The sequence below is a fragment of the Bombyx mandarina genome, chromosome 15, assembly GCF_030267445.1.
Source record: "Bombyx mandarina strain Sakado chromosome 15, ASM3026744v2".
In the NCBI taxonomy this organism is placed as follows: Eukaryota; Metazoa; Arthropoda; class Insecta; order Lepidoptera; family Bombycidae; genus Bombyx; species Bombyx mandarina.
Window position 1 is genome coordinate 8,960,599 of NC_143221.1, and position 27,175 is coordinate 8,987,773.

A 27,175-nucleotide genomic window follows, 5' to 3' on the forward strand; every position below is an offset into this window, starting at 1 on the left:
AGGAGCTTTAACTGAACCAGTTTTATTAGATTTATAATAACACATAAATATTGAGTCATCAATACTTTGTCCAAATCGAGATGAGATGCACAATCAAGATTAAAATTTAATTAGGCTTTTCCAATGTCAAATTATGTTTCTCTTGCAATAGAATTGAGCTGCTTGTCTTTCTTGTTACCCTTTTTAGCAGACAGTAGACAGCAGAGTAGATCAAAAATATTTTAAAGAATGTACTGGGCACACGTTAGAAGACAAGGAATCGCAAGTGCATTCTGACTGCATTAATTTTTGCTCAATATGGTCAACAAGCAACTTCACGTGACAGACGGGAACTTTATTACAATCACAAATTCCAGATGTTAATCCGGTAGTGTCATTTTTTAACTCCACAATTTCGTGAATTTGCGAATGTAATTGTGATTTGGTTTTATCAAATGATTTCTGAAGCTTAAATGAAGGTTGTGCTTCAGACCATTCTTCTATATCATTATCTGATAAACAAGTTTCTAAAGTATCACTGTCATCAAATGTATTTGTCATCTCATTGAAATTTACGGCAACATTACAAACTTCAGCAGACACTTTTAAAATTATATTGTCTACACTAGGTGCATCAGTCATCGTTTCACAAGTTTGCTCTTCTTTCTTCATTAATTGTTGTTGTTCCTCCTCAGATCTTTCAAGGTCAAATACTTGTTTGTCTTTACCGGAATAAACACGCGAGAGCATGTTGTCCATCAAGCGTGTACTATCCAATACGTATTTATTGTTTTCGCGCAGAAATGTACTCCACAGGTCTGCAATCTTACTCGTATTCTGTTTAACAGCAGATTTTATGCATATGCAGGATCCAATATTTTTGTCGCAAATACAGTCAATGGTACAACCTATGTAAGGCAACGGTTCTACAGAATCAGTTAATTTGTTAGACGTATTTTTACCAACAACATTGACTATGTTTTGATTACAGTTTAAAGCATTATTTTGATCTTTATCGACTGTCTGGCTATCAGGCTGGAAAGTATAAGTATTAGCCTTGTTTTGTAATATATTTTTAGATTCATTAGGTAAAACTTTATCTACTAGTAATTCCAAAACTTTACCTATAGAGGTTAAGTTACCAGATATAGATTTACTAAAATTTTCTTCATCCAGGTCAAACCCAACTAACTTAGATATATTATTGTTGCTCATTTTGGTAATTTGCACCGCTTTGGTAGCACTTTCTACCATTTTTTTGTCGTTTACTATGAACGCTTGACATGACATCGTGTTAGTTTCAGTTTTTAATCCCAATCGATCAGATTTCGTTACTTCAATGCTTTTTTTATATTTTTGGATCATAGGGTGATTTGTGTCTTTTTCAGGAATATCTTCATCTATTTTTCTATCACTTTTATTTTTATATAATTCTTGTATTCGTCTAAAATCGTATTCTATTAAACTAGAGATTCTAGTTAGTAGTCCATCCATACAAGTTGTCTTAGTTGTACCTTTATCTAAAGCACAAGTACATTGAGCTCGTTTCATTTTTGCCTTTATGTATTCTTGTAAGAGACTATATGCTCTGTCCCAGCTTCCTTCCGGCGGTTCACCCGCCGAACACGTGCAAGAAATTTTGCACTCTGCCTCAGATATGGTTTCTTTAATTTTTTTAAGTATTTTCAACATAATTTTTTCTTCTTCCTGGAATGGAATGCTGTCAGTTTCACAAGTAGCTTTAAACTCTTGCAACTTTTTCCTTAAATATTTTTCCAGTAAAAAAAAAGTATTTTCTTCCAAGTCTCTGGAATCAATGTTGGTAGTATTTGATGAACAAAGAGACGAACTTTCTTTTTGTATTTCTTTGATAGCAATTGCGTCGTCGTTAGTTTGGTTCATGTTTTCATTTATTGGAATATTATCCTCTTTTAAATTTATTTCATGACATATATTAGTAACAGCGTCTTGGCAGTTCATGTTGAATATTTTAGTCGATACTGTTTCAGGGTCATGAACAGGCTGAGTTGTTTCTTGGAAGTTTGAAGAATTAAATACATGTTTTTGTTCATTATTACCAGAAGTTACTTTATTTTCATCCTTAGACGTAGTATCTGTTAATGTAACTCCAAGTAAGTTTATTGAAAACTTACAAACACATGGAACGTCTTCAGGGGTACCATTACTGTTAGACTTTGTTTCAATATTGAACTTCTTCTCTGAAACCAGGTTCTGTACTGACTTTTCTGATTGAGTTTTGTTAGTTTGAGTAAAACTACAGAGATCATTTATCTGCTTTGGCATTGTTTGTTGTTCACTAGTAATTTTATCTGATTGTATGGTTTTTCCACATTGACATTCTGCACTATTGACGCATTTATAGTTAGATCTTAAAGTATTGTTCCCTTCAACTTCTAGATTTTCTCTATCAATAAAATCGCTTGGAATACATTTACAAGATTTTTCATAGTTTATTGTGCCCATAAACTCAGACTCAGTAGCTTTCGGAATCGTCGAAGACTTGCTTATAATAATTTCTTCTTTCTCTTCTACTTCATCGAGCTTAGAACCTGAATCTTTCTTGTTTTTACTGTCAAAACTCGTCTTAGTAGTTGACTTTACTGGGGAGGATACACTTTCTACATTTTGTTCAACCACTTTTTCGGAAGTATTTAGTTCGTTTTTATATGTAGCCAGAGTTTTCAACAAAGCGTCTATTGATGTATTTGATGGAATCTTATGTAAACAGACGCAACCACTTTGACATGAGCGATGTACCGGTGATGTTCCGTTTTTCTTGAGTTTATCAATTACAGGTGAAGATGTAATTGTGTTTATGGGTTTTGTTTGTTTGATACTTGAAATTTGAGGTGCAACAAAATCTTTTGAATCTCTTTGGACTTTTTGTTTCACTTTCACTTTATCCTTGTTCAAAGCCATTTGTTGCGCATTACCGCGATGGTTAACTTTGCTACTATCTTTTTTATCGGTATCACAGAGACATAAATTCACAGCAAATGAATTTTTCACTTTTTCAATTTTTTTTTGAAATTTATCCTGTTTATCATTATAATTACGGGATGTCGATGATATATTTTTAGATCGAGCTTTAGATAACTTATTTTCCACCACAGCCGTTTTCTTAACAGTATTAAAGCTTCTGTTTTCATTGTGTCCATCATATGTTGCGTTTAAATACGGTTTATTATTATTCAAGCGACTATTTTCATTATTGGAGAGTACAGCGCGATCACTGGGTCTTACCTAAAAATATTTTACTAAATGAGAAGAAATATTAACAAATCTTTACGGAAAAATGTCAGTTCACTATTTTCTATCCGGTAAGTAAGTACTTGTTAGTACCACCATTACTTTAATGCAATTGAGATTTTGAATGCATCTGAGTGATGGTATCTTTGAACTACGATGTCTACTTTGAAAATGAGCTATGGGCTCGGCTGCCCATCTATATTAATATAAGACAAAATTATATAATGACTCTAGGACGATAATGGCAGGTACTAGCGACAGTCTACAAGCTTGTGACCCGTCAGACACGTTTTAACGTACACACAGTGAATTATAAGCCTAAAGGACAAACCCGAAATCCATACAAACTTGGGCCTGGCGTTACAGTGCTAGAATTTGGGCATAAGTTACAATAGCTAAGAAGGTTTCATGAGCCCAATTTTCAGGTCTCCCAGCAATGGCCAAATTGGTAAAATCAGACAATGTTTACATTTTAGGTTATGTTTATTGTTCGAGATATTTTAATAAAAACGATACTTTTGAGGCTGTTTCCTACTAAAGATGAGTAATTTTTTATGAAACCTGTTGCAGCAACAGGTTGCTTTAAAATAAAAATGGAACCTGTTACGAGAAATCGCGCGTTAGATTGTTTACGAAAACAAACGAAAGCCAAAAATTAAAAACAACGTAATGCGAAACGCGCTGCGCACGAAATGATTTTTTAAGGGATTTTATGACCTGGTAACTAAGACCTTTAGGTCAGTCTTATTTTAATTTTTATGAAAACTTTTTTATATGAAATACTATATTTATATGATAACTTTTTTTTATAAAATATAAATCATTACGTGCTCCCATATTATCTCATCACATTTCATTTAATTTTATTTCATGCCTTTTTTATTTTTATTTTTTATAGGTTAGATACCCATCGACGAGCTCACAGCTCACCTGATGTTAAGTGGTTACTAGAGCTCATAGACATCTACAACGTAAATGCGCCACCCACCTTGAGATATAAGTTCTAAGGTCTCAGTATAGTTACAACGGCTGCCCCGCCCTTCAAACCGAAACGCATTACTGCTTTACGGCAAAAATAGGCGGGCGGGAGGCGCGGACTCACAAGAGATCCTACCACCAGTAAAATTATTAATATAACTACACCATAGAAAAACTCAAAGTACCAAATCGACTTTTTCATGTTATATTTGATGTTGTCAGTTGTAGATATTTTGAATTACCGCCATTGTAAGTAGTTGTGTCACGATTCGATGGCCATACTCTATTTACATTGATTAAAATACCTATAAAAACAGTCATTTATCCTAAAGAAAAAGAGTATTAATTATTTTTTACACTTGATTTCCACTAAATCGATCCTATTTTATGGATGCTCTAATTCGAATCCGCGCGTTTGTGGAGCTAGTTACGTATATTGAAATAAGTGTTGCAGATGTTTACAAAGATTGTTTAAAACAAAAAATTGAATTCAACTTATTTTCTACACTTGGCCATTGTCAATGAAGCTAAGATTTCAATAGGTTAATCAAGCAAAATAGACGAATTTTTTGGTACATATCCCATTCGTGTAACGCTTAGGCCCAAAATGGGGTTTCTCCTTTGTTTTTCAGCGTCAAGAAAGTTCGATTTTTAATTAGGATATTCTTCTTTATGTAGTAATAAGAAGGAAACAGACAGTGTAAATAAGTTAACCTTCTTGTGATCTTCTAACTGGACTCTATATTGAGTGAGGTCTTGTCTAACAAATCGATTCAATTCTCTCGTAGTATCGTCTAATCTTTCGCCGTCAAAAGGCGCTTCGTTCACCACGCAAGGGTATGCAACTGTAATATGTTTAGTAAACGTAATTATAAACACGCTAATTTCTAGACATAATTAAACCAAAAATCAATATCGTAAGCAGCGGCTTGGCTCTGCCCCTACTGCCTACGATATGGCCATGCCCATTGCTGAAGTCCATGGGCAACAGTAGCCACTCACCATCAGGTGGGCCGTATGCTCGTCTGCCTACACGGGCAATAAAAAATAAGTTAAATTATTAAGGTGAAAAGTATAATTTTCGGTAAAATAGTCAAACAATAGGTTTTACTGGTGGTAGGACCTCTTGTGAGTCCGCACGGGTAGGTACCACCACCCCGCCTATTTCCGCCGTGAAGCAGTAATGCGTTTCGGTTCGAAGGGTGGGGTAGCCGTTGTAACTATACTGAGATCTTAGAACTTATATCTCGAGGTGGGTGGCGCATATACGTTGTAGATGTCTATGGGCTCCAGTAACCACTTAACACCAGGTGGGCTGTGAGCTCGTCCATCCACCTAAGCAATAAAAAAAATAAAAAAACAGGGTCCTTTGTTCTAAGTGCGTGAAGTAATTTAATATAGTAATTTAATGTAGCCCTGTTAAAAAGAAATTTCAAAGGTTTCATCAATCATATTCAACGATATAATAAACAGCAGCAAAACTTCGGCCTTATGTTTATAAAAGCGTTACGTAAGAGTTATCATAAATTAAACCTGATGGCGGTTTGCAGTCACAAGGGTGGCCAGATTTGACAATATCCCTTGCTTGTTGTACAATCTGGTCAGCCTGTTGTTGAAACAGTTGTTCTGCAAGTTGCGTGGCTAATTTCTGTGCGCGACATTCTATAGCGTGCTGCTGCCAACTTTCATTCGTATCTTCAGTTTCCATAGTTGACTTGGCTTCATCAACACACGAAGCACCGACCCACTTAAAATATTCACATACAGATCGTTAAACTGGTTATAATAAATTTAAGCAATAACGTATAAAGTTAAACTGAATTTTTTCGTTTATTTAAATCGATCAAGGAAAGTATTACGATTACGCATTGAATGAAATTGCATTTCCAATGAAGATAAGCAATATAATTGAATAAATTAAGAACGAGTTAACATTGTAGTTGGTTTACAATTACAATTGCTTTTTCAGTTGAATAAATTTGAAGTTTAAAATCAATAAGATTTTAAAATATTAACCTGCGCATGATACTTTTCGATAGACGTTCCTATGGCAATATCCAGCTCGCCAGTGAGCAGAGTCGAGAAATAATTTTTAATGTTAGTTTTTACTACACTAGATTTATCCCAGTTATATTTGTCTTCTAAGCACTTCAGTAACTGGCACGGCATTTGCGAACCTATATCTCCAAGCTCTTCTTGTAATCCTCGAAATAAGTCCGACAATAAATTCGAAAATAGCTTGCTGCGGAGCGATGTGCAGGAACATGAGTCCTGCGAATAACATAGGGCCAGTATGAGATTGACTAACAAATGGAAACAAGAATTTTTAATTAGACATTTGGAAGAAAACATCCCAGAAAAATAACATGAAGATAATATTCTAATTAACTATCCGGACACGCCATAATCGTGTATCTTTATATTCTGTTTCTATTCTATGGCTGTTAAAATCGTGATATAACTTAATTATACTCGGTTACAGCACAGAATACTCATACCATAATTTTGTCAGGAGAACAGCTGCACGAGGCAGCTAGAGAGGGAGTTCGCTTCACTTCGACAGTTACATCAATCGGTAATTTACATTGACAATCGATAACTTTTTCCCTCAGCTTCTTGAGTTCTTCTTTCTTAGACTTCAACTCATCTAGCTTCCCCTGCATCCGATCATCGCACATAATTTTACAACCTTCTAGATCTTCTACCATCTCTAGTTTTGTTTGACGCAACTGTTCCAGCTATTGTAACAACAAAATTCATCATAAATTTTTATAATATCGCTGCTGATTAATTTAAATATTAAGTCAATCTTATCTAATCTACATTGTAAGGGTTTTTACTGTAGACTGTAGATATCTGCTATTTACAGCAATCACAGATTTGTTAAGTCTTCTTAAATATTATAGCTTTAATTTGTTTGCTTAAGTAGGAAGAAAAGCAAGTGTTCCACCTGATTTTATACTTACCAGAAATCTTAGACACCACAACGTAAATATCGCTCATTATCCTCAAATTGATTAAGTGTGAATTGCACTGGTAAAGCAAATAATTCACCCATTCAAGCCGAGAGGAATGAATGTAACAGTGACAGCAATATGCCGGATGGTGGCATCTACTCATACGGGATTGCAGCATGCTCCACAAGAACATAAGATGCTGTCTAATTGCGATTTGAAATAAGAGTTCCTCTTTCTTGCAGATTTAGATTTGAAAGTCGCAAATTAAATGTAACGGTGCGTTAAAGCTGGATATTAATGATATTAAAGGATTTTTTTTTTAATAATCGATATCATTAATGACAATTTGGAGTACCTACTTTGACGCTTAAGTTATTTTAAATAGAATACTTTTCGATATTGCTATCCGGCTCATTTAACTATTTACTTTCATCAATATCATCAGCATTTTTACGCCTAATTATTTATATTCACGTGGATTTAATCAATTTCAAATAGACAATCAACAATTTACTGAATACTTAAAATCACTCGTATGGGCGCTACTTCCGATCAAAAAATGTATATAAAATCTATCCCTCAAAGTTCTGCTTTCCCAAATCCATTTTCTATTATTATTACTGACAGTTTGTTGCCGATCACAAAGTACTAATTTAATTATAAGCACCTCATTTTTTATCCTGCAATTTTCAGCATCTTCCTCCAAAAGTTGATTGGATACATTCGTCATTTGATCACGTAAAGCGCCTAGTTCATCGCGCATAGCACGCTCTGCTTCTATAGCAAGTGCTCTGGCAGATTCCGCGTCACTTGAAATTGTGGATAGTTTTCGTCGTACTTGCTCTTCTTTAAACTATTCATTCATGAAAAGACATTAAGAACGTTAAGTTTTAATTATTTTTAAAGTGCTCTCTATAATATAGGCTAAGGAATCCTTATAACACTAACGACAAATCATAGATTGAACTATTTTACTTAATACGTCAGGGGTAGATTTTATTCGAATATTAAAGGTAGACAAAATAAACAAATATATGAATAATCTGAATTTTACATCTGGTTACTTTGTGTCAGAAATGGAATACATAGTAATCCCAGCACGGGTGAGCAATCAAAGACTTAATTTCAATGTTTAATAAGAAATTAAAGATCGGGTAACAGTTTTTTTTCCCCTACCTAATCTGATAGCCTTGAGAGGCTATTTCAACGTAACCTTAACTAGTAGGTGAGCTCACGGGGCTCAAACCGAAATGATGCTAACACTGACCCTAGCAAGAGCAGTGCTTCGCAGAGTCTACCACCGGATCGGAAACGCGACCCATTGAGAAGATCCAGCGAGAAACTCAGTGGGCTGTGTCTATGGGTTAATTCGCTTGTCGAGCCCTTCGTCGCAAACGACGGGTTCGACCAGGATGGTGACCGGAGGGTAACTGTATGACAATCCTTTTTAATGGAGGCCTAAGAAAAGAACTTCACGGTTGGCACCAGCCCATCTGTATTCCCGACATTGTCGACGTCCATGGGCACGAACACGTACAGAAATGCATGGTAGGAGGGTACTTGTCTATCTGAGGATTTCAAAAAAGCAATAATAAAAAACTATTGTCTTACTCTAAGGTCCCTGGTGAGCTGCGCCGACTTACACTGTGCATCTGCGAGTACTGCATCACCTCGTGCCATTTCTTCACTAAGCTTCAAACGGATACAAGCGCGACTGTTGATTTCTTTTTCTACATCTTTAAGACGCGAGCGATCCTTTTCAGCCGCTTCTACTTTACATTTTAATTGTTCGGCCATCGTCGTACAATCGTTCTTATACCCGTTCCGATCTTCTATGATTTTTTTTATCTGTGACATTTTATTTATTAGTGCCATTCGAATATTATTTTTTCTAATAAAATACGATTCTAAAGTGCTATTAATTTTTATTAACATTATTTAAGAGAAACAGCATCTGAAACCATTTAGATGTTTTTCGAAATAATTCAGAATTATACATAATATCACCTGTGAATTATTATTTGTTACAGCTCGTAATTGTCGTTACGATTACAAGAAAATAACCAACTGAATTGTTTTTACATTCAGATGTGTTTTTCTTCGTATTCCGTATGCATTCAAATGTTATTAATTAAAAAAAAAAAGTCACGTATTGTTATTTGTTCATGTAATTTATGATAAGTATGTAATAAAGTGTTCTTTGCACCTTTTTTTTTATTTTCAATGGCACACGGCCATAAAACTCACCCGATGGTTAGTGTTCACTATCGCTCATGGACATCAACAGCAACAACGTTGCCATTAAATGTGAATAATTATTTTAATTTCTGACAATTGTAAATACTGTATTGTCTATTTTGACTACTACTACAAACATATATCACTAATAATTCATTGTCGAAAACGTGGACAGGTGGTAATGCTGATGAAAGTAAGAGGAATTAAATAGAGTAAACGAATAAATAGTAAAGGTAGGCAAGGTAGTAAATACAGGTAAATAAATGGATAGTTTGGGAGGCTTAAACGACGAAGGGAAAGATCTTAACACCGAGCGAGTGATATTTGCTCGGTAGACCGACGAAAGATCTTATACCGAGCGGGTGATATTTGCCCGGTAAACCGACGGTCCGGGTGTTGTTTTTCGGAACTTGTGTATATGCAGGCTTATCTTGAAAATGTCGTAAGCGAGATTCAGGCATCTGTCAAATATCTTGCGTTGTATGATGGCTAGCGCAACAGATAGTAAATAATATGGAAGATATTCGACGGCCCCAATCTAATATATTGTATTGTACTAACGTTTGTATTGTACTGTTGGTTTTCTAAATAAATAAATAAATAAGTACCGCCAAAACAAATACGGCCTAAATACTCCGACCGGTAATCGAACCCAGATTCCGTGGCATAGTAATCACGCTCACTAACCACTCTATCTATCTATTGAGGCAACGTACGAAAACAGTATACATAAATATATGTAAAATTGGACATGCCTCGCGGTTCGACTCACATTATTAATTTTCAGAATTGAGTTTGTAATTCAGAAAGAATTCAACGTGTGCATTTTCCCAGTTTTTTTTTTTTTTTTTTTTTTTTTTATGATTGAAAGTTTACTGGTGGCCCGAAGGCCTTTCCAGTTTCACCAGGACACGTGAGCGAGCAAAGGCTCAGCCAGGAGAGGTGGGATTTGCTAACAGCTACCCGAGCGCCTCCGAAGGAGACCTAACAGCTCAAGAGTAGCTGCTTCGCGAATGAATCTACTACCGGATCGGAATCGCGACCCGCTGAGAAGATCCGGCGAGAAACTCAGCGGGCTGATGCATGGGTTAGGTTGCACGTCGACCTCTTTGTCGAGTTCGACGAGTACGGTTACCGGGGTCCCTAAGCCTGCCCCTAGTATTAGAGCTGAAGGCATCTAATGCAAAGGTTATTGGATCTGATGGATCCGTAAGGACGTGTCTAGGGCGTCGACGGTGACTGGCTCCTGCATGATCAGGATTCGAGGAGTAGTCAGCGGCGGCAACGATAAGGCGATTATCATGACGCATAGCCTTATCGAAGTATCTTTCCGACGCTGACTTCATGTATTTCCGAATTGATTCGAGGCCCAGGTCGTCGTGTAGGTCAACGTTCCTCACGAACCACGGAGCCCCGACAGCTAACCTGCAAAAGCGGGATTGTAGGGATTGGAGGGTGTCTATGTGTGTGCGGGCCGCGTGAGCGAACACCACACTCGCGTAAGTCATGACGGGCCTTATGCAAGTTTTGTAAAGTGTCACCTTGTTCCGAAGGGACATTTTACTCCGCTTACAGATCATGGGGTAGAGTCTACCGAGAATAAACGCGGCACGGTCACGAACTGATTTTATATGCGGGCGGAATGTCATCGATGCATCCAGGGTAACGCCCAGGTACTTGACCTTCCTGGCCCAGGGTATGGGTTGTCTAAAGAGAGTAATCGGGGGTGTGAGATTCCTCCTCCTAATCTGGGAGGAAATCCGTGTGGAGCTTCCCCTCTGAAATAGCACCGCAGTACTTTTCGCTGGGTTGATGTCTATGCGCCATTTTCGGAACCACTGTCCTAGGGCTAGGGCTGCGCTCTGAAGCTTCTTCGCGATTAGGGACTTATTTCTACTAGAATAGTAAACAGTCGTGTCGTCGGCGAATAAAGCTAAATGGGTCGGCGGCGACCGGGGAATATCGTTGACGAATAAGCTAAATAGGAGGGGTGAGAGGACAGAGCCTTGCGGGACTCCAGCTGTGAGAGGTCGTGGGGAGGAGCGGGTTCCCTCGACTCGATATCGAAAAGAGCAGTTCGACAAGAAGTCCCGTATGATGAGCACGAGACTATCCGGCACGCCCATGTTGAATAGTTTGAAAATCAAACCATTGTGCCAGACTTTGTCGAACGCTTTTGCGACGTCGAAGAAGAGAGCTCCCGTGTATAACGGTTTTGGTCGATTAAGCCCCACAAGAATGTGCTCCGTGAGGCGGTGCACCTGTTGAACGCATGAGTGATTTGTACGGAATCCGAATTGTTCATCAATGAGAATGCCCTTGGATGAGACGAAATCTCTGAGGCGCTTGTAGAGCAGACGCTCATACAGCTTGCCTAGAGACATGAGGAGGCTAATCGGGCGGTAGCTCGTCGGATGATTTTTTGGTTTACCGGGTTTATGTATGCCGATAACGTCCGCTTCTTTCCACACCGCGGGAAAGATACAGTTCGCCATAGCGGCATTGAAAATAGATGCCAACATCACGATGAGTTGGACGGGTAGAAGTTTAATAACGCGGTTAGATATACCGTCGGAACCGGGAGCCTTGCGAGGACGTAGGTCTTTGATCAAGTCTTTAACTTCCATCGGGGTGACGGGTGGTAACGCATCCGAGGGTGGCAAGGAGGCTCTGCGTTCTACCTCACTGTCTACTAATTCTACATGAACAGGGTCCACGGATTGAGTGCTGGGCGTGCACTGGGTTTGCAATGTATCGGCCAGCAGCTCTGCTTTTTCGTCATCATCAAAGGCCGCGAGTCGGCCTGAGGGGCCTACGAGAGGGGGCATAGTTACTACCGTATCTGATTTGAGAGTACGAGCTAAGCGGTAGTAAGACCTTTGGGAGGGCGCGAGTCCTTCTAAGAAATCAACATTTTCCCAGTATAAAAAGTTGCATATATCCCTATCCGGTTTAAAAACAACCTGTTTATCTACCAAATATTAGTAAAACAAAATAACAAGCTGTCGTATTTATTACAAAGTATAGGTAATTTTGTGCGAAATTTCATAGAGACCTATTCAGCTATCTTTGCGTGATTGAGTAAAAACCCAACATAAACACTTTCACATCTATATATTAATACGTGAAGCAAAAACTTTGTATCCCTTTTTACGAAAATTGCGCGGACGGAGGAGTATGAAATTTTCCACACTTATAGAGAATATAGAGAAGAAGTGCACAATGCTAATATTTTTTTTAAATAATGCATAAAAGATACATTAAATTAATAAAGAAAACATTACACACACTACATACCATGTATTTAACGCACACACGCATGCATACTATTTATTGTCAAACTTTTGTTCTTGGCGTCTGTTGTCAAATTGAGAATAGATTAAATATTGTTTGCCTTTGTTAATATTTTTTAGAGTGTAGTCTTGGCGAAATTTGTGATTATAGAAGTATAAAATGCAATCATAATAGTGCACAAACTTACAGTTCCAATTAATTATAGTCGAATTTCGACTACTGCGGGACCTCTAGTTTTTAGAAATTGCTATTATAGATTAGTGCAGTAAATGTGTAGTTATGTAGGTATATTAGATTAGTAAACATGTAGGTAGTTTATTACACAACACCCCACAAGTTTTCGGTAACAGGATATACTCTGCCAAATCGTTTAAGTCCGTAGAAATGATGCAAGAACAAATCAATAAATACATTTGTGGACCTGTTTAGTCAAATCTTCTTCCTTCTCTTCCGCAAGCGTTAATCGCCTCTCATAACCCAGTTCTAAGTCCTTCCAGGCCGCTTCGGCGCGTTCGAGTAATTCCACGCGTTCGGCCTCGCGTCGCGCTAATTTAATTGCGCGCGTTCTAAGCTCATTCGTTGTAGCTTCCATTGCCGCTAAGCGTTCCGCGCAACCAGAGTCTAAGCAACAAGCCTAAAACGTACGCATATTATGTTAATTTACACGAGATCGTGATATTTAGTTTGGAATTTTATTAGACTATCGAAACGAAAAAAAAAAAAAATTACATTGGACCCCGTACGAGCCATGGGCTCTCTTACAAGCCTACGCAATATATCTATATATTAATACGTGAAGCAAAAACTTTGTAGCCCTTTTTACGAAAATTGCGCGAACGGAGCAGTATGAAATTTCCCTCACTTATAGAGAATATAGAGAAGGAGTGCACAATACTAATTTTTTTTTAAATTATACATAAAAATACATTAAATGAATAAAAAAAAATTACGCACACTACCATGTATTTGACACACATACATATAAATATACTCATTGTTTATTGTCAATTGTCAAACTTTGACAAAATTGCGGTCAAATTCAGAATAGATTAATATTGTTTGTCTTTAATGTTATTTATCTATAGTGTATTAACATTATAGTCGAATTTCGACTACTCCGGGACTACTAGTTAAAACATATTATACGAGACAAGAACAAGCACACTAAGAAATCGAATATATAGGTACTATGTTTCAATATAAGGTCTATGTCTCAATTTTTTTGTATTGAGCAATGTCTGTACATTGACTTCCCACCCTTCAAACCGGAACATATTACTGCTTCGCGGCAGAGTTAGGGCGGTGTCGTATGTAGGTTTTAAGAAAAAAAAATTGGATTGTTTTTTTAATTTGATATGCGGTGCTTACTGATATTGAAATTAGTTTTTTTTAATCGCTTAGATGGGTGGACGAGCTCACAGCCCACCTGATGTTGAGTAGTTACTGGAGCCCATAGACATCTACAACGTAAATGCGCCACCTACCTTGAGATATAAGTTCTAAGGTCTCAGTATAGTTACAACGGCTGCCCAACCCTTCAAACCGAAACGCATTACTGCTTCACGACAAAAATAGGCAGGGCGGTGGTACTTACCCGCGCAGACTCACAAGAGGTCCTACCACCATTAAGCAGATTTCTTTATAAGACACAATTATATTAGCTCACAAGTGACAATAGTCTATATTCGCACAGATAACACACATAAATTGAAATAGTCGCTACCAAAACTTTTACAAATACATCTATGCATCATGAAACGTCATTCAACTCACAGCGTCGATTTTGGTCATGATATCTTTCTCTTGTTCCTTCGACTTTTCTTTCGCATTTGACTGTCGTGCAGTCGTTGATGTATTCTCCAGCCTCATAACAATCTTGGTCTGAATAGGCAATTTAATAACAGGACCAACAGGCGACGACGAATATGCTAACTTCTCATTTTTAATAGCCGAATACCTAAATTCATTCTGAGGTTCATAATAATTTAAATTACTTCCAATATTAGCGGTTTCCGTCGATAAATTTACTTCATTTACACAGTGTTTTTTTCTGAAATTCGCTTCATTTTCTTCAGTTTTTCTAGTTTCATAGAATCTGAAACGATCCATAAATTACTATAACGAGGGAAATTAATTATAAAAAAAAAAAAAACGTCACAATTCATAGAATTCTATTTACGAACAATAATTAAACGAGAGCCGACATTGGAAATAATGAGTCCATTTGAACCCTGCACCCGCATCAATTTTAAGGCCGATTGCGATTGGTAATTACGGTGTTAATTCAAACATAGACACGAATCAGCGGTCCCATGATGAATTATGTATTGTGAAAGTACATACTGGTGGAGACTGTCGCCGCCGCGATGCCCGAGCCGTTGCCAGGCGAGAAGAGCGCACGCGAGGTGACGACCTTCAGGGTCCTCAGACAAGAACATGTTCACTTCTCTAGGATTCTGATCTAAGCGCTCCTGAGCGGTAACTAAAGCTTTCTGTACCAACAATCAAATAAAATATCAAAAGTTATTCTAAAAACCCGCCAAAACTTCGTTAATTCTAACAGCAAAAGTGGACCATCACTATCAAGAAATATTCTGTATGACAATAACAACAGTAACAATAGTAACTATACTGAGACCTTAGAACTTATAACTCAAGGTGGGTGGCGCATTTACTTTGTAGATGTCTATGGGCTCCAGTAACCACTTAACACCAGGTGTGCTGTGAGCTCGTTCACCCATATAAGCAATAAATAAAAAATACACAATTGGAGGAATGACTTACAGACATACAGTGTTTAAGAAAATAAAAGGTTGCGATAAATACATGAGCTTACGGTCTACCTAGCTTCAACTTAACCCAAGGGCCCATAGACATCAACATGAATGCAAAAACTTCGATGCTGAGTCATGAAGTCGAATTATGGAATATAGCATAACGACTCTACCCTCTCCAAACCAGAATACATGACCGCTTCGTGGCTTAATAAGCAGGATGGTGGACAGCCGTGAAAGCTTACTTATTTACTGAGCTTACTTCGCCAATAATTTATTATTTTATTATTGTAAATTTCTAAATTTTACAGGTAATTTTTACTCGATATACCTAATCCATTCGTCGTGGAAATCCTGCGTGAACATAATTTTTACTTAAACTATACAAAACCCGACACTCCATGCATTTAACCCCAATTGCTTACTGAGAAGTTACCTTTAAATTAAGATCTGGATTCATTTCGAGGGCCTTCGTAATGTTCCATATTATGAGACTACTCATCGATGATTTCTTTTCAATATCCGTATTGAGTTTTGTTATATTCTATTTAGAAAAAAAGATATCAATATTATTTTTAATTTCTATGTATTTGATTTTCAAATAAAAAATATTTTATTGTTTCTCACATTTTGGCATGGTTTCTCCTTATTCTGCTTCATTGTTATTTTTTTCGAATTTTGTTACAGAAATAAAATCAAAATTTACATGAACGAGTATTTTTTTTCAATTTGACACTTTCTTCTGCATGTTTAATTTTCAGATTATACTCTTATTCTCTTCGCATCTTTTGATTTGAAATAGGTTCTAACGTGATGAATATAATTTGTATTGTTCTCTTTTACTTAATATCAATTACATACCCGATCCTGTAGACCGAATGATAAACAGTCGACGTCGCCCAAATCACGTTATTACGGATCCTCCCGATCCATTACCGGTGCTTTTAAGTACCACAAGCACCGGTCACCGTCCTCGTCGAACCCATTGCTTGCGATGAAGGGCTCGACGAGTGAATTAATCCACAGACACAGCCCACTGAGTTTCTCACCGGATCTTCTCAGTGGGTCGCGTTTCCGATCCGGTGGTAGATTCTGCGAAGCACTGCTCTTACTAGGGCCAGTGTTAGCAACACTCCGGTTTGAGCCCCATGAGCTCACCTACACGTTAGGGTGAAGCTGAAATAGCCTCTCAAGGCTATCAGCATAGGTAGGGAAAAAAGAAGTAACATACTTATATAGTGATTCACTCCTCTATTATTTACATATTTAAATTTGGAATGGATGAACTAATTTTATTACACTACGATATTCATTCATCATGGATATACTGTTCGTGAAAGCCTGGCTAATTGGAATAGAAAGAAAGAATTTTATAGGGTACGATGACTTTTGTTTTATATTACTGTTTTAAGAAAAAAAAATGTTAATGCTGCTTATTTCATTGAGAGCAATAACAATTCATATGTTAAATATTTTGTAGTACTTGATATTACTGCAGCTTCTATAAAAGAGAGCGCATATCTTTCTTTAACTCACTCGCGGGGAACAAAAATAAAAAAATAAAATATCCTCACAGATGCAACGTATAGATGCTGTCTTTGGCCAACAATTTATTTACTGTCTCACAGTGAAATGTTTGTAAAGAAAAACCTCTTTAGTTTTAAAAATATTTTTCTTAGACGAATTTTACATATTAAGTTTATTATCTATGGACGAGTTCACTCAACTGTCAGTGAATGAAGGAAAATAATGAAATTTTCCAAACATAAATAATAATAAATAATATTGTTTAACATATTCATAAGTAGAGATATTAAGGGGTTTAAGCGTTGTTTTCGTATTTATATTACAGAAAACGCAGTTAAGTCTTTCATTGTCTGGAGTATTTGATATCGTTATATTTCTTAGTATAGATAGTCTTAATTTATTATTTTATGATAATGACAGAAATGACGGAGTACTGAGGCTGCTGTGAGGACTCTTAAAGGTACTTTGCGCCACGCATCAAACAGTCTGTTTTGTTTAATGACACTAAATGATGCAAAGTCGATGACATATTCCTGCACAAGCCCATCGATTATAATACAGGCGGAATTTGCATCTGGTAAACGCAATTCTACCATCCGCTTACACAGCATATACTACAATACTTGGGAATTATTACACAGACAAAAACAGAGGATCCGAACAAAACAGTTATTAACAGCAAGATTGTTTTTCTTTGTAAGTTTGTGTGGCCTGGTGCTACAATGAATGATCGACTTGATTAAATTTCATTTTACAAAGTCGACCGTCAAAGAAAATGAAAGAAACCCGAAAGTTAAATGGAGTCATGATTCGCATGTAGCTAGGGAACTATTCATGGGAATGAACATCGTTACAAACAGAAAAAAAAACGCTCAGTAGTGATTAAATAAAAGTAATATGAGCGAACGATGGTTGCCCGGCGCTAGATCACGTTTACCAAGAATACCTGATGTTGCATAGTGATTCTATTTTTAGTGCCATTCCCCGCTATAGCCGCGTTCAGTTCAAGTTTAGTAATGGCTATATAGCCTACATTCTTCAAGGGGCAATGCTTTTTAATAACTAACGTCACGATGGTGTAATTAGTAGAATACTTCTAAATCCACAATTTAGAACTTTTTTCTATAGTCATTAAAAACGACTTTAATGTACGTTTTTAGGATAGACTTTTCTTTTTTGCTTAGACGAGTAAACCAGCTTAGAGCTAATCTAATAGTTGCCAACCTAATAGTTGAGTGGTTATCGAAGCCCATAGACATCAGGACGCGGATGCCGCAACCCATCTTGAAATATGAAGTCTAAGTTTTAGTTGTATAGCATAACGACTCTCTCACCCTTCGACCATTTCGAAAAAGCAGCACGATACGATAGCCCTCACTCTCATCGTGACCGCCGGTAACTACATTCCCGATCCTGCGGATCGAATGGTAAACAGTCGACATCGCCCTATGCACGTCATTTCAGATCGTACCCATCCATTAATGTTGCTTTTACGTACCTCAAGCACCGGTCACAGTTCTCGTCAAACCCGTCGCTTGCGACGAGGCGCTCGGCAGGCAAATAAACCCATAGACACAGCCCACTGAGTTTGCCGCTGGATCTTCTCAGTTGGTCGCGTTTCCAATCTGGTGGTTAATTCTGCGAAGCACTGCTCTTGCTGGGGTTAGTGTTAGCAACGTCGTCAGGTGTGAGCCCCGTGAGATCACCTACTTATTAGGTTACGCTAACATAACCTCTCAAGGCTATCACTTTAGGTAGAAAAAAAACTCCTTCACGGCCGAAATAAGCAGGGTGATGGTATGTGCCTACCCAACAAAAATAGTAGGTATTACAGAATTTTACGCTAATACAATTAATTTTCTTTCTTTTATTTTGGTTGTAATTGAAACTGAAAAACATAGTAAAACCGGGTAACGACTGATTGACACAAGGCAAGTTTCTGAAATGCTAGTGACAAGACAATCATTGCTTTGTATGAATATCGATTTACAGCTGCTCACACAAGAAACACTATTTTATTTCGCGATTCTCAAGACGATAGTTACTTTTCGATTGACGAAACAAAACGAGTGAGGCGCCTATGCCGGGGCTCAAATTTTACAGTAGTTATGTACCATTTTATTCTAAATAATTTATACTTGACGTGTGTCCACGAAAGCCATACGTCATTTATTTTGTTTGTGTAATTACGCTTTGCTTTGGGTGTGTTTTAATTATGCCCTGGAGACTATCTTGATACTGCTTATTACTGCAACGAAGTAGTGTTGATTCGAGTTTTAAGGGTCCGAAAACAGTGATTACAATACAATAAAATTGACTTTTGACCTCGTGTCTCAAGGTGAATCGTCCACAATTGTTACTACTGCGGGGAGGTGTGAGTCCGTCTGTCTATCAATAGAAAAAGAAACCGTGAACGCGAAGAAACTTTCCACATGTAGGTACTTACCAACATATGAAAAAATCTCTTCACTGAAAGTCAGCTCTTAGGCGAGAAACGTTTCCTCAGTCGTGGCCACGCCGTTATGTTTTCATTTTACTATCATCAAAGCTAGACCAGCACATTGTCCACCTGATGATGAGTGGTGGCCATCAATCAGCTATGTCAAGTTAGAGCCAAGCCGCTGCACATCGGTTATTGCTAAGTGGTAGGCATGGATATAACATTTTTAGTACAACTAAAGTCTCTTTCCTGGGTTGCGATACGTTTGTGCTACTTGTTCTTGTTAATCAATTAATGATTCAATGAACAATGATTAATGATGATAAACTAATTCGGAATTGTGATTTTTTGTACATCGTGCTATGATTACTAACGTATTGCGCATACGCAACTGTAGATTAGATTAATCTACAGTCGAAATCAAAATTAATCAGTAAAAACACCGTATCTAAATTTATTCGAATCAATCGATTTTCACAAAAATAATTTTAAACATTTTAATGGGTGAGGAAACTTAAAAAAAATTACAAGTACGTTATTTTAAATAATTCCCTTTTTTATTTCAATTCGGTTAAGGTCTGAACAACAAGCGAACAACAACCAACATGACGTATTTGATATCAATAGGACGCATTGTACCGGGCATTGTTGTCGAATAGATTGATGACCCCGAAACGTACACAATGACGACCACACTTCAATCTAAAGATCATGTGCCTCTAGAATCTGCGTAACGATAATTTTGCGATTTATTTACAGTGTTAGAAAATTTAATCGCAGGTTGTATTCGATTAATTTTCGTGATTCATTTAAAATAAGATAACGTTTAAGTGAAATTGAGAAAACAATGCTTGAATTAGACTGTATAGTTTAGTTATTGATTAAGTTATTGATTTAGTGACAGGAAAGGTAGATGGCAAACGTCCCAGAGGACGCACTCCCACAAGATGGTCGGACCAAATACGATCTTCTCTAAACATCAACTTCCACAATGCCCTTCATGAAGCTAAGGATCGCAGCAGATGGAGGGAAATCGTACGGGAGAAACTGATGCAGCGGGGGAGTTACGACCCTCAGTAATGAGGAAAACTACGCGAGGAGGAGTTATTAATTAGAAATAAATGATGGTATAACATGATGAACTTCCGTTTATTTCAACGACTGTCGACTTTTGTTTTCCTATGAAGACAGAAACAGAACCTACAGTCCACCATCATGGAGCGTCATTGTAAGCAATGATAATGCCAAAAATTAAGCAGCCAAGCACCTACATATTTCGTATATCACTATTGCCTGAATCAGAAGGATCGCAGGGCGTTTTATGAATGAATGATGAACACTCACTTTTAAAAAAAGTGCTATATCTATACTAATATATAAATCTACAGTGGTTTTTACGGATGTTCCGTTATAACTACTGAACCATGCATCCGATTGACTTGAAACTTCGTATCCATGTAGAAAATACATGTACTTAATGGATAGGCTAATATTTATATGATTGTTGCACTTCCTACACCAGTTGCATGGGCGTTAATGATGACTATCTTTGGGGGGGTGAGAAACAATAATGTTAATTTTAAAGGCCCACCGAAGCGGACGGGTACAGCTAGTACCTAAACTATAAAAGTAATCTTCTAATCATGTAACTAGACCTTGAAGAACAAGTGCCTCTTTGATGTTGATTTGACGAACTTATTACTGCTGAACGGCCGGTGTACAAATAACTTTTGCCATTCTCTGTTGAAGGATAAATTTCGATCTGCAAAAATAAAGCATAAATAATAATTATGTCAAATTACTGTACCTACTTCGATTATTAAATGTTACAAATTTTACTTTTAACTTGATTACAGTTTCGTTTATAGCGAACGAATTATGAACTTCTATGTGGAAATATGAATAACTTTTATTTATGAAATACATGTATTGAATTTACACGCGTCGGTCTGACCTGAGTTAATGGTACATACTGTATCAGAAAAAAGCTCAATCGCCCGCTAAAGCTCAAAGTTTGTTACAAAAAGTTAGTACCTAAATACGACTTCATTGTAAAACTATAGATAATAAAATTAAATGTTGGGGATAATGAGATTAATTATTTTATCGTCTCGTTACATTTTGTAAGTTACATTGTACATACACTTGTTTGAAGAAAAGCAAGCCTGAGCTTCTTACGGAATCTTTTTATTTATGAAACTACATTCCTGATTAATTGTAATGGCGTTTTCTAATCCTCTGTAAAATATTATTTGACCTAAGTACATTCTGATGTATATTTTTTGTGTATTTCACGATCCTCACTACTGTACAGTCCCATTCCTGTCCAATATCTCTATAAAAGATATTTGGTATTCGTTGTCCACTTATTATTTTATTCTATCAATTATTCAGGTTTGCTTGTGATATTCGTAACACAGGAGACATTCTAGCTTAGAACCGTCGAATGTTGTACGACTTTAATTTTTTTTTTTTTTTTTTTTTTTTTTTATAGCAAGTAAGAGGCAAACGAGCAAGACGGGTCACCTGATGGTAAGTGATTCACCGCCGCCCACGGTCACCAGCGTTTACGCCAGTGCGTTGCCTACCCTTCAGATAAGAATATGCTTTTTTCTTGAATAACCCAATGTCGCAGTTGTTGGGGAAGACCGCTGATGGCAACGAATTCCAGAGATTTACTGTGCGTGGCAGAAAACTGTTTTTAAAACGCATTGTAGTGGAACGCCAACCATCCAGATGGTGCGGATGATAGTTCCGGCGAGACGATCGGTTGCGAAAATCAGCGGCTTCTATTAAATTGAACAACTCCTCGGAACACTCCCCATTGTAAATTCTGTAAAGTATGCATAGGGAAGATAAATCCCTACGCAGTGCCAAAGGATCTAGCCGATCGGTAAGTACAGGATCGTCGACAATCCGAGATGCCCTACGTTGAATTCGGTCAAAGGGAGATAGCTGATAACCCGGAGCCCCGGCCCAAAGGTGGCAACAATACTCCATGTGAGGCCGCACCTGCGCCTTATACAGCTTAAGGCGGTGAGCCGGCTTGAAGTACTGTTTGGCCCTGTTGAGTACTCCGAGTTTTTTGGAGGCCATTTTAGCCTTGCTCTCCAAATGACCGCCAAACTGGACAACACTCGAAATGTCTACGCCCAGAATGCCCATGTTCGGCTTGGCACAAAGGTGAGTGTTTCCGAAGAGTGGCGATGCGACAAAGGGGGCTTTTTTAGCGGTAAACGCGCAAACTTGAGTCTTAGAAGGGTTAAACTGGACTAGATTTAGTCCCCCCCAATCGGAAATCTTCACAAGGGATGATTCGATTTCAGACACAAGTTTGTTCCGACACTCATCGACGTGATCCCGAGAGATATTGCTGCGGCCGAAATACAGTGCATCCACGGTACTGTCATCCGCATAGCAATGAATGCCACTGGTATGCAACAAATCATTGATATGCAGAATGAACAATGTCGGGGATAACACGCAGCCTTGGGGAACACCAGCATTTACGGTCCGGGGGTCCGAGCATGAGCCGTCTACGACGACTTTAACTCTCCGTTCCGCAAGGAAACTGCCGATCCACCTACAAAGTCTCTCAGGAAGCCCATAGGAAGGAAGCTTCGATAGTAAGGCTTTATGCCAAACCCGATCGAAGGCTTTCGCAATGTCCAAACTAACGCCTAGTGCCTCACCCCTACTCTCAACCGCCTGCGCCCAACGGTGAGTTAGTAAAGCCAAAAGATCACCAGCTGATCGGCCTTTGCGGAAGCCATATTGGCGGTCACTGATCAGCTGGTGCTCTTCCAGGTAGCCCATGAGCTGGCGGTTGATTATGGATTCCATAATTTTGGAGAGCAAGGAGGTGATAGCGATAGGCCTGTAGTTGGACGGATCTGAGCGGTCGCCTTTTTTAGGGATCGGGTGTACTAGAGCCGTCTTCCATGAATGTGGGACAACGCCGAGGACGTAAGAGTGTCTGAATAAGCGCGTTAAAACCGGTGCCAGCTCTGGAGCACACACCTTCAGCACAATAGGAGATATTCCATCGGGCCCACTCGACTTGTTGACATCCAGGGAGAATAGTGCTTTCCGCACAGCACACTGTGTGAAGCGGACGTCCGCCATTGTGGTTTCACACCTCGGGATGGTAGGAGGAGTGTTCCCCCTGTCGTCAAGAGTCGAGTTTTCCGCAAAGATAGAGCCAAGAAGATCGGCTTTCTCCCTTGCGGAATAGGCCAATGAACCATCCTCCCCACGCAAAGGTGGAAGCGTCGACCGACAGAAATTACCCTGGACAGCCTTGGCGAGAGACCAGAACGCACGAGAGCCAGATGGCAGGCGCGCCAGTCTCTCGCCAATTCTCTCAACGTAATTTGACTTTGCCAATGCAATTTGCTTCTTAAAGAACCTGGAAGCAGAGTTGTACTTCTTCTTGAGTGAGTCAGAGTTTACATCCTTAGCGGCCTTTGCCATAGCCCAAGCCTGGTAGCATTCCCGTTTGCGACGATGTGCGTCACGGCAGGACCCACCAAACCAGGGCCGAGACCTGCCACCGACAGGCACCGCTGAGCTAGGAACAAACAATTCCATGCCCTGCAGCACGACGCCGGCAACCGAGTCAGCGCAGGTGCTAGGATCCTCTGACTTGAAGCAAATCTGCCCCCATGGGTAGGATGCAAAGAAAGAGCGCATCCCGTTCCAGTCTGCTGACCTGTAGTGCCAAACACGTCGTCTACCAGATGGAAGTGGTTGTGACGAGACGGTGAGAGGCACCACGCTCCGAACTAGGCAATGGTCCGATGACCCGAGAGGAGCATCGACCCATACCCGAATGGGTTCGGGGCGAGAGGTCAGCAGAAGGTCCAATAAGGAAGGCGAATGGTCTTCCACATCCGGCACACGTGTGGGAGAAGGTACCATCTGCGTCAGACCATTGGCAATGGCAAAATCGTGAGCAGACCTTCCCGCATGGTCAGTACGTGTTGACCCAAGCCAGTCAGAGTGGTGGGCATTAAAGTCGCCCAAAACCACAATTTCTGCGGTAGGAATCTGCTCAAGTATTCTGTCAGTGGACACCTGCAGGTGCTCGAAGAGCCGGTCAATTTCCGAATTTCCGCTATGAGACCTGTAAAGGCACGCGTAGACGCGAATGTGATCCTCACAATCGACGCGCACCCAAAGGGTCGACAGGTCTCTGCCTTCAAGACTGCTGAGCCTACGGTAACAAATTCCCTCCCTGATGTACACACACACGCCGGCGCGTGGCACAAAAATGTGCTCCAGGCTATAGGCCGGGTACTTTAGATATGAAGTGTCAGTTGGGGAGGAAATCTGCGTCTCCGTCAGGAAAAGCAAATCTGGCCTTTCCGTCTCGAGATGGTGGTGGACGGCATTTAAGTTCGAGTGAAGTCCCCTGATGTTAGAAAAATCCACTGCTAAAGTGGAGGGGGACTTCCTCGTTATTGGGCTCAGTTTGCACCCAGCAGCTGTGATAAACGACGCTTGATGTGCCCCCCCAGAATACGATGGGCAGCCTGAGCCAGAGCGAGAGGATAGCATCTCTCGCTCTCGCTCAGAGAGGGATTCTCCAGTCTCTAAGAGACTGGTACCCTCCTGGGGTATTTTATTTGTATCACTCGTCGCCATCACAAAAATCAAAAATAGCATAAGGGGTGGGGAAGGAAAGGGAAGGAGAAAGGTCACAGAGGGTGAGGAATTGTGGGACAGGGAATAAAAAGACAGGAAGGGGCCAACTGATACTCATTCCCACACGCAACGCAACAGTCCCTAGAAAATCTGTTGCGATACGTGTAGTATAATGAAAGTGCCAGTTGCTATTTGGGCCCCGAGGTAGAGGGATAAGGGCACCGGGACTCTCACTCACCAGTCGAAACGCGGTGGCCTCTAGGAGGCCCCCACTTCACGCTGATTTTCTGTGAGAGGGTAGTGTTTCACCGGTCGATCCTGCCCACCTACGTGCTACAGCGAACTGCAGACTTAGATCTACTACTCTAATTGTTACTAATTGTTACTTTTAGACGTAAATTCTAGTGACCCTGCTCAACTGCGATTACATTGCAAATTTTATAAGTACGTCTCTCACAAAGACCGGAACGCCCGTTCAAATGAGTGAATTTCAAGCATATTAAAAATTTTACCCCAATCGATCCCTAATAATCTACCAAAAATAAAGAAAATGGCAAATTGAAAAGGCAAGCTATACTGAAAATCCTTAAAAATCAAATTTCTAGATTAACGAGAAAATGTTTAGATAACTTTTTCCATTCACTGTTCAAGGATAAATTTCGATCTTCAAAAATAAAGCATAAATCTATATATTAATACGTGAAGCAAAAACTTTGTATCCCTTTTTACGAAAATTGCGCGGACGGAGGAGTATGAAATTTTCCACACTTATAGAGAATATAGAGAAGAAGTGCACAATGCTAATATTTTTTTAAAATAATGCATAAAAGATACATTAAATCAATAAAGAAAACATTACACACACTACATACCGTGTATTTGACGCACACACGCATGCATACTATTTATTGTCAAACTTTTGTTCTTGACGTCTGTTGTCAAATTGAGAATAGAATATGGTTTGTCTTCTATACTAATACTAATACTAATAATATTATAAAGAGGAAAGATTTGTTTGTTTGTTTGTTTCGAATAGGCTCCGAAACTACTGGACCGATTTGAAAAATTCTTTTTCCATTAGAAGCCGACATTGTCCCTGATGAACATAGGCTATTTTTAAAAAAAAAAAAATTATTTTGTTTTTTTTGTTTCATGTGTGTTTTAATGTTTCCGAAGCGAAGCGAGGGCGGGTCGCTAGTTGTTAATATTTTTTATAGTGTGATTATAGATGTATAAAATACAATCATAATAGTGTACAAACTTACAATTCCAATTCATTACAGTCGAATTTCGACTACTGCGGGACCTCTAGTACCTAATAATTATGTCAAATTACTGTACCTACTTCCATTAATAAATGTTTACGATTTTTTTTTTACTTTTAATTTGTTTGTGTTTGAGATATTTACGATGAACTGAAGATTACTGCCTAACAAAGTTGCGTGTATTTTTTTTATAATATTATTATGACTTTCCGATTTCAAGCTCAATTAAAACAATTGTTGATATATTTATCTCGTCTGTTTATTAAGTATAGAGGCCCGCTCCGGTTCCGCTCGGGTCTTTAACAAAAATTTTAACGATATTTGACGTTGTTTTATTTTTTTTAAATAAAAGAACGCTTATTGCGGCATAACTATAAAAATTAGACATATGCTGTCGCGACACTTTTTGTAAATAATAATGTGTTCTACAAAGTCGTAGTACATTATTTTATTCTATCATCAATAGTTTTCGCAGGGCACGCGATGCAAAATTTTTTACACCTTGGGTTACATTATAGGAGTTTTAGTAAGGATCCCAATATTTTTTTTCAAAAAATACTATAGCCTATGTCGCTCGGGAATAGTGTAGCTTTCAAACAGTGAAAGAATTTTTCAAATCAGTTCAGTAGTTTCGAAGCTTATTCAATACAAACAAACAAACAAATATTTCCTCTTTATAATATTAGTATAGAAGTATAGAATATGTAAATTAGAAAATTATCGTAATTTTTTTGTTGCCGGAATCATCACAGTATTTCGTGAAGGAGGTGAGGAGGTTGTCGTGGACGCGTCAGCCGGCTCCGATAC

At 38.6% G+C, this 27,175-nt stretch overlaps 1 protein-coding gene across 2 annotated transcripts; it reads right to left on the reverse strand.

Moving 5' to 3' along the window:
- Nucleotides 1-19,125, reverse strand: LOC114248135 (uncharacterized). 2 transcript variants are annotated; one of them, XM_089732915.1, is made up of 11 exons: nt 15,927-19,125; nt 15,060-15,208; nt 14,490-14,811; nt 13,138-13,350; nt 8,796-9,032; nt 7,852-8,037; nt 6,726-6,965; nt 6,244-6,498; nt 5,761-5,974; nt 4,942-5,072; nt 1-3,243 (listed from the first exon to the last, which is right to left on the reverse strand). In XM_089732915.1, the coding sequence occupies exons 1-11, from the start codon at nt 15,990-15,992 to the stop codon at nt 211-213; spliced, it is 5,046 nt and encodes a 1,681-aa protein (XP_089589041.1). In that variant the 5' UTR covers nt 15,993-19,125; the 3' UTR covers nt 1-210. The 2 variants fall into 2 exon arrangements, with proteins under 2 accessions (XP_089589041.1, XP_089589042.1); XM_089732916.1 differs by lacking the exons at nt 15,060-15,208; nt 15,927-19,125 and having other exon boundaries at nt 8,828-9,032; nt 14,490-14,582.
- Nucleotides 19,126-27,175: the final 8,050 nt, after the last annotated feature.

Excerpts from the sequence above, each read along its gene's own strand:
- LOC114248135 (XM_089732915.1), bottom strand. The coding sequence starts at position 15,992 with ATGAGTAGTCTCATAATATGGAACATTACGAAGGCCCTCGAAATGAAT. Across the intron at positions 13,351-14,489 it reads TCATGACCAAAATCGACGCT|GCTTGTTGCTTAGACTCTGG; the intron begins GTGAGTTGAATG and ends CGTACGTTTTAG. Across the intron at positions 5,073-5,760 it reads TGACTGCAAACCGCCATCAG|TTGCATACCCTTGCGTGGTG; the intron begins GTTTAATTTATG and ends AACATATTACAG.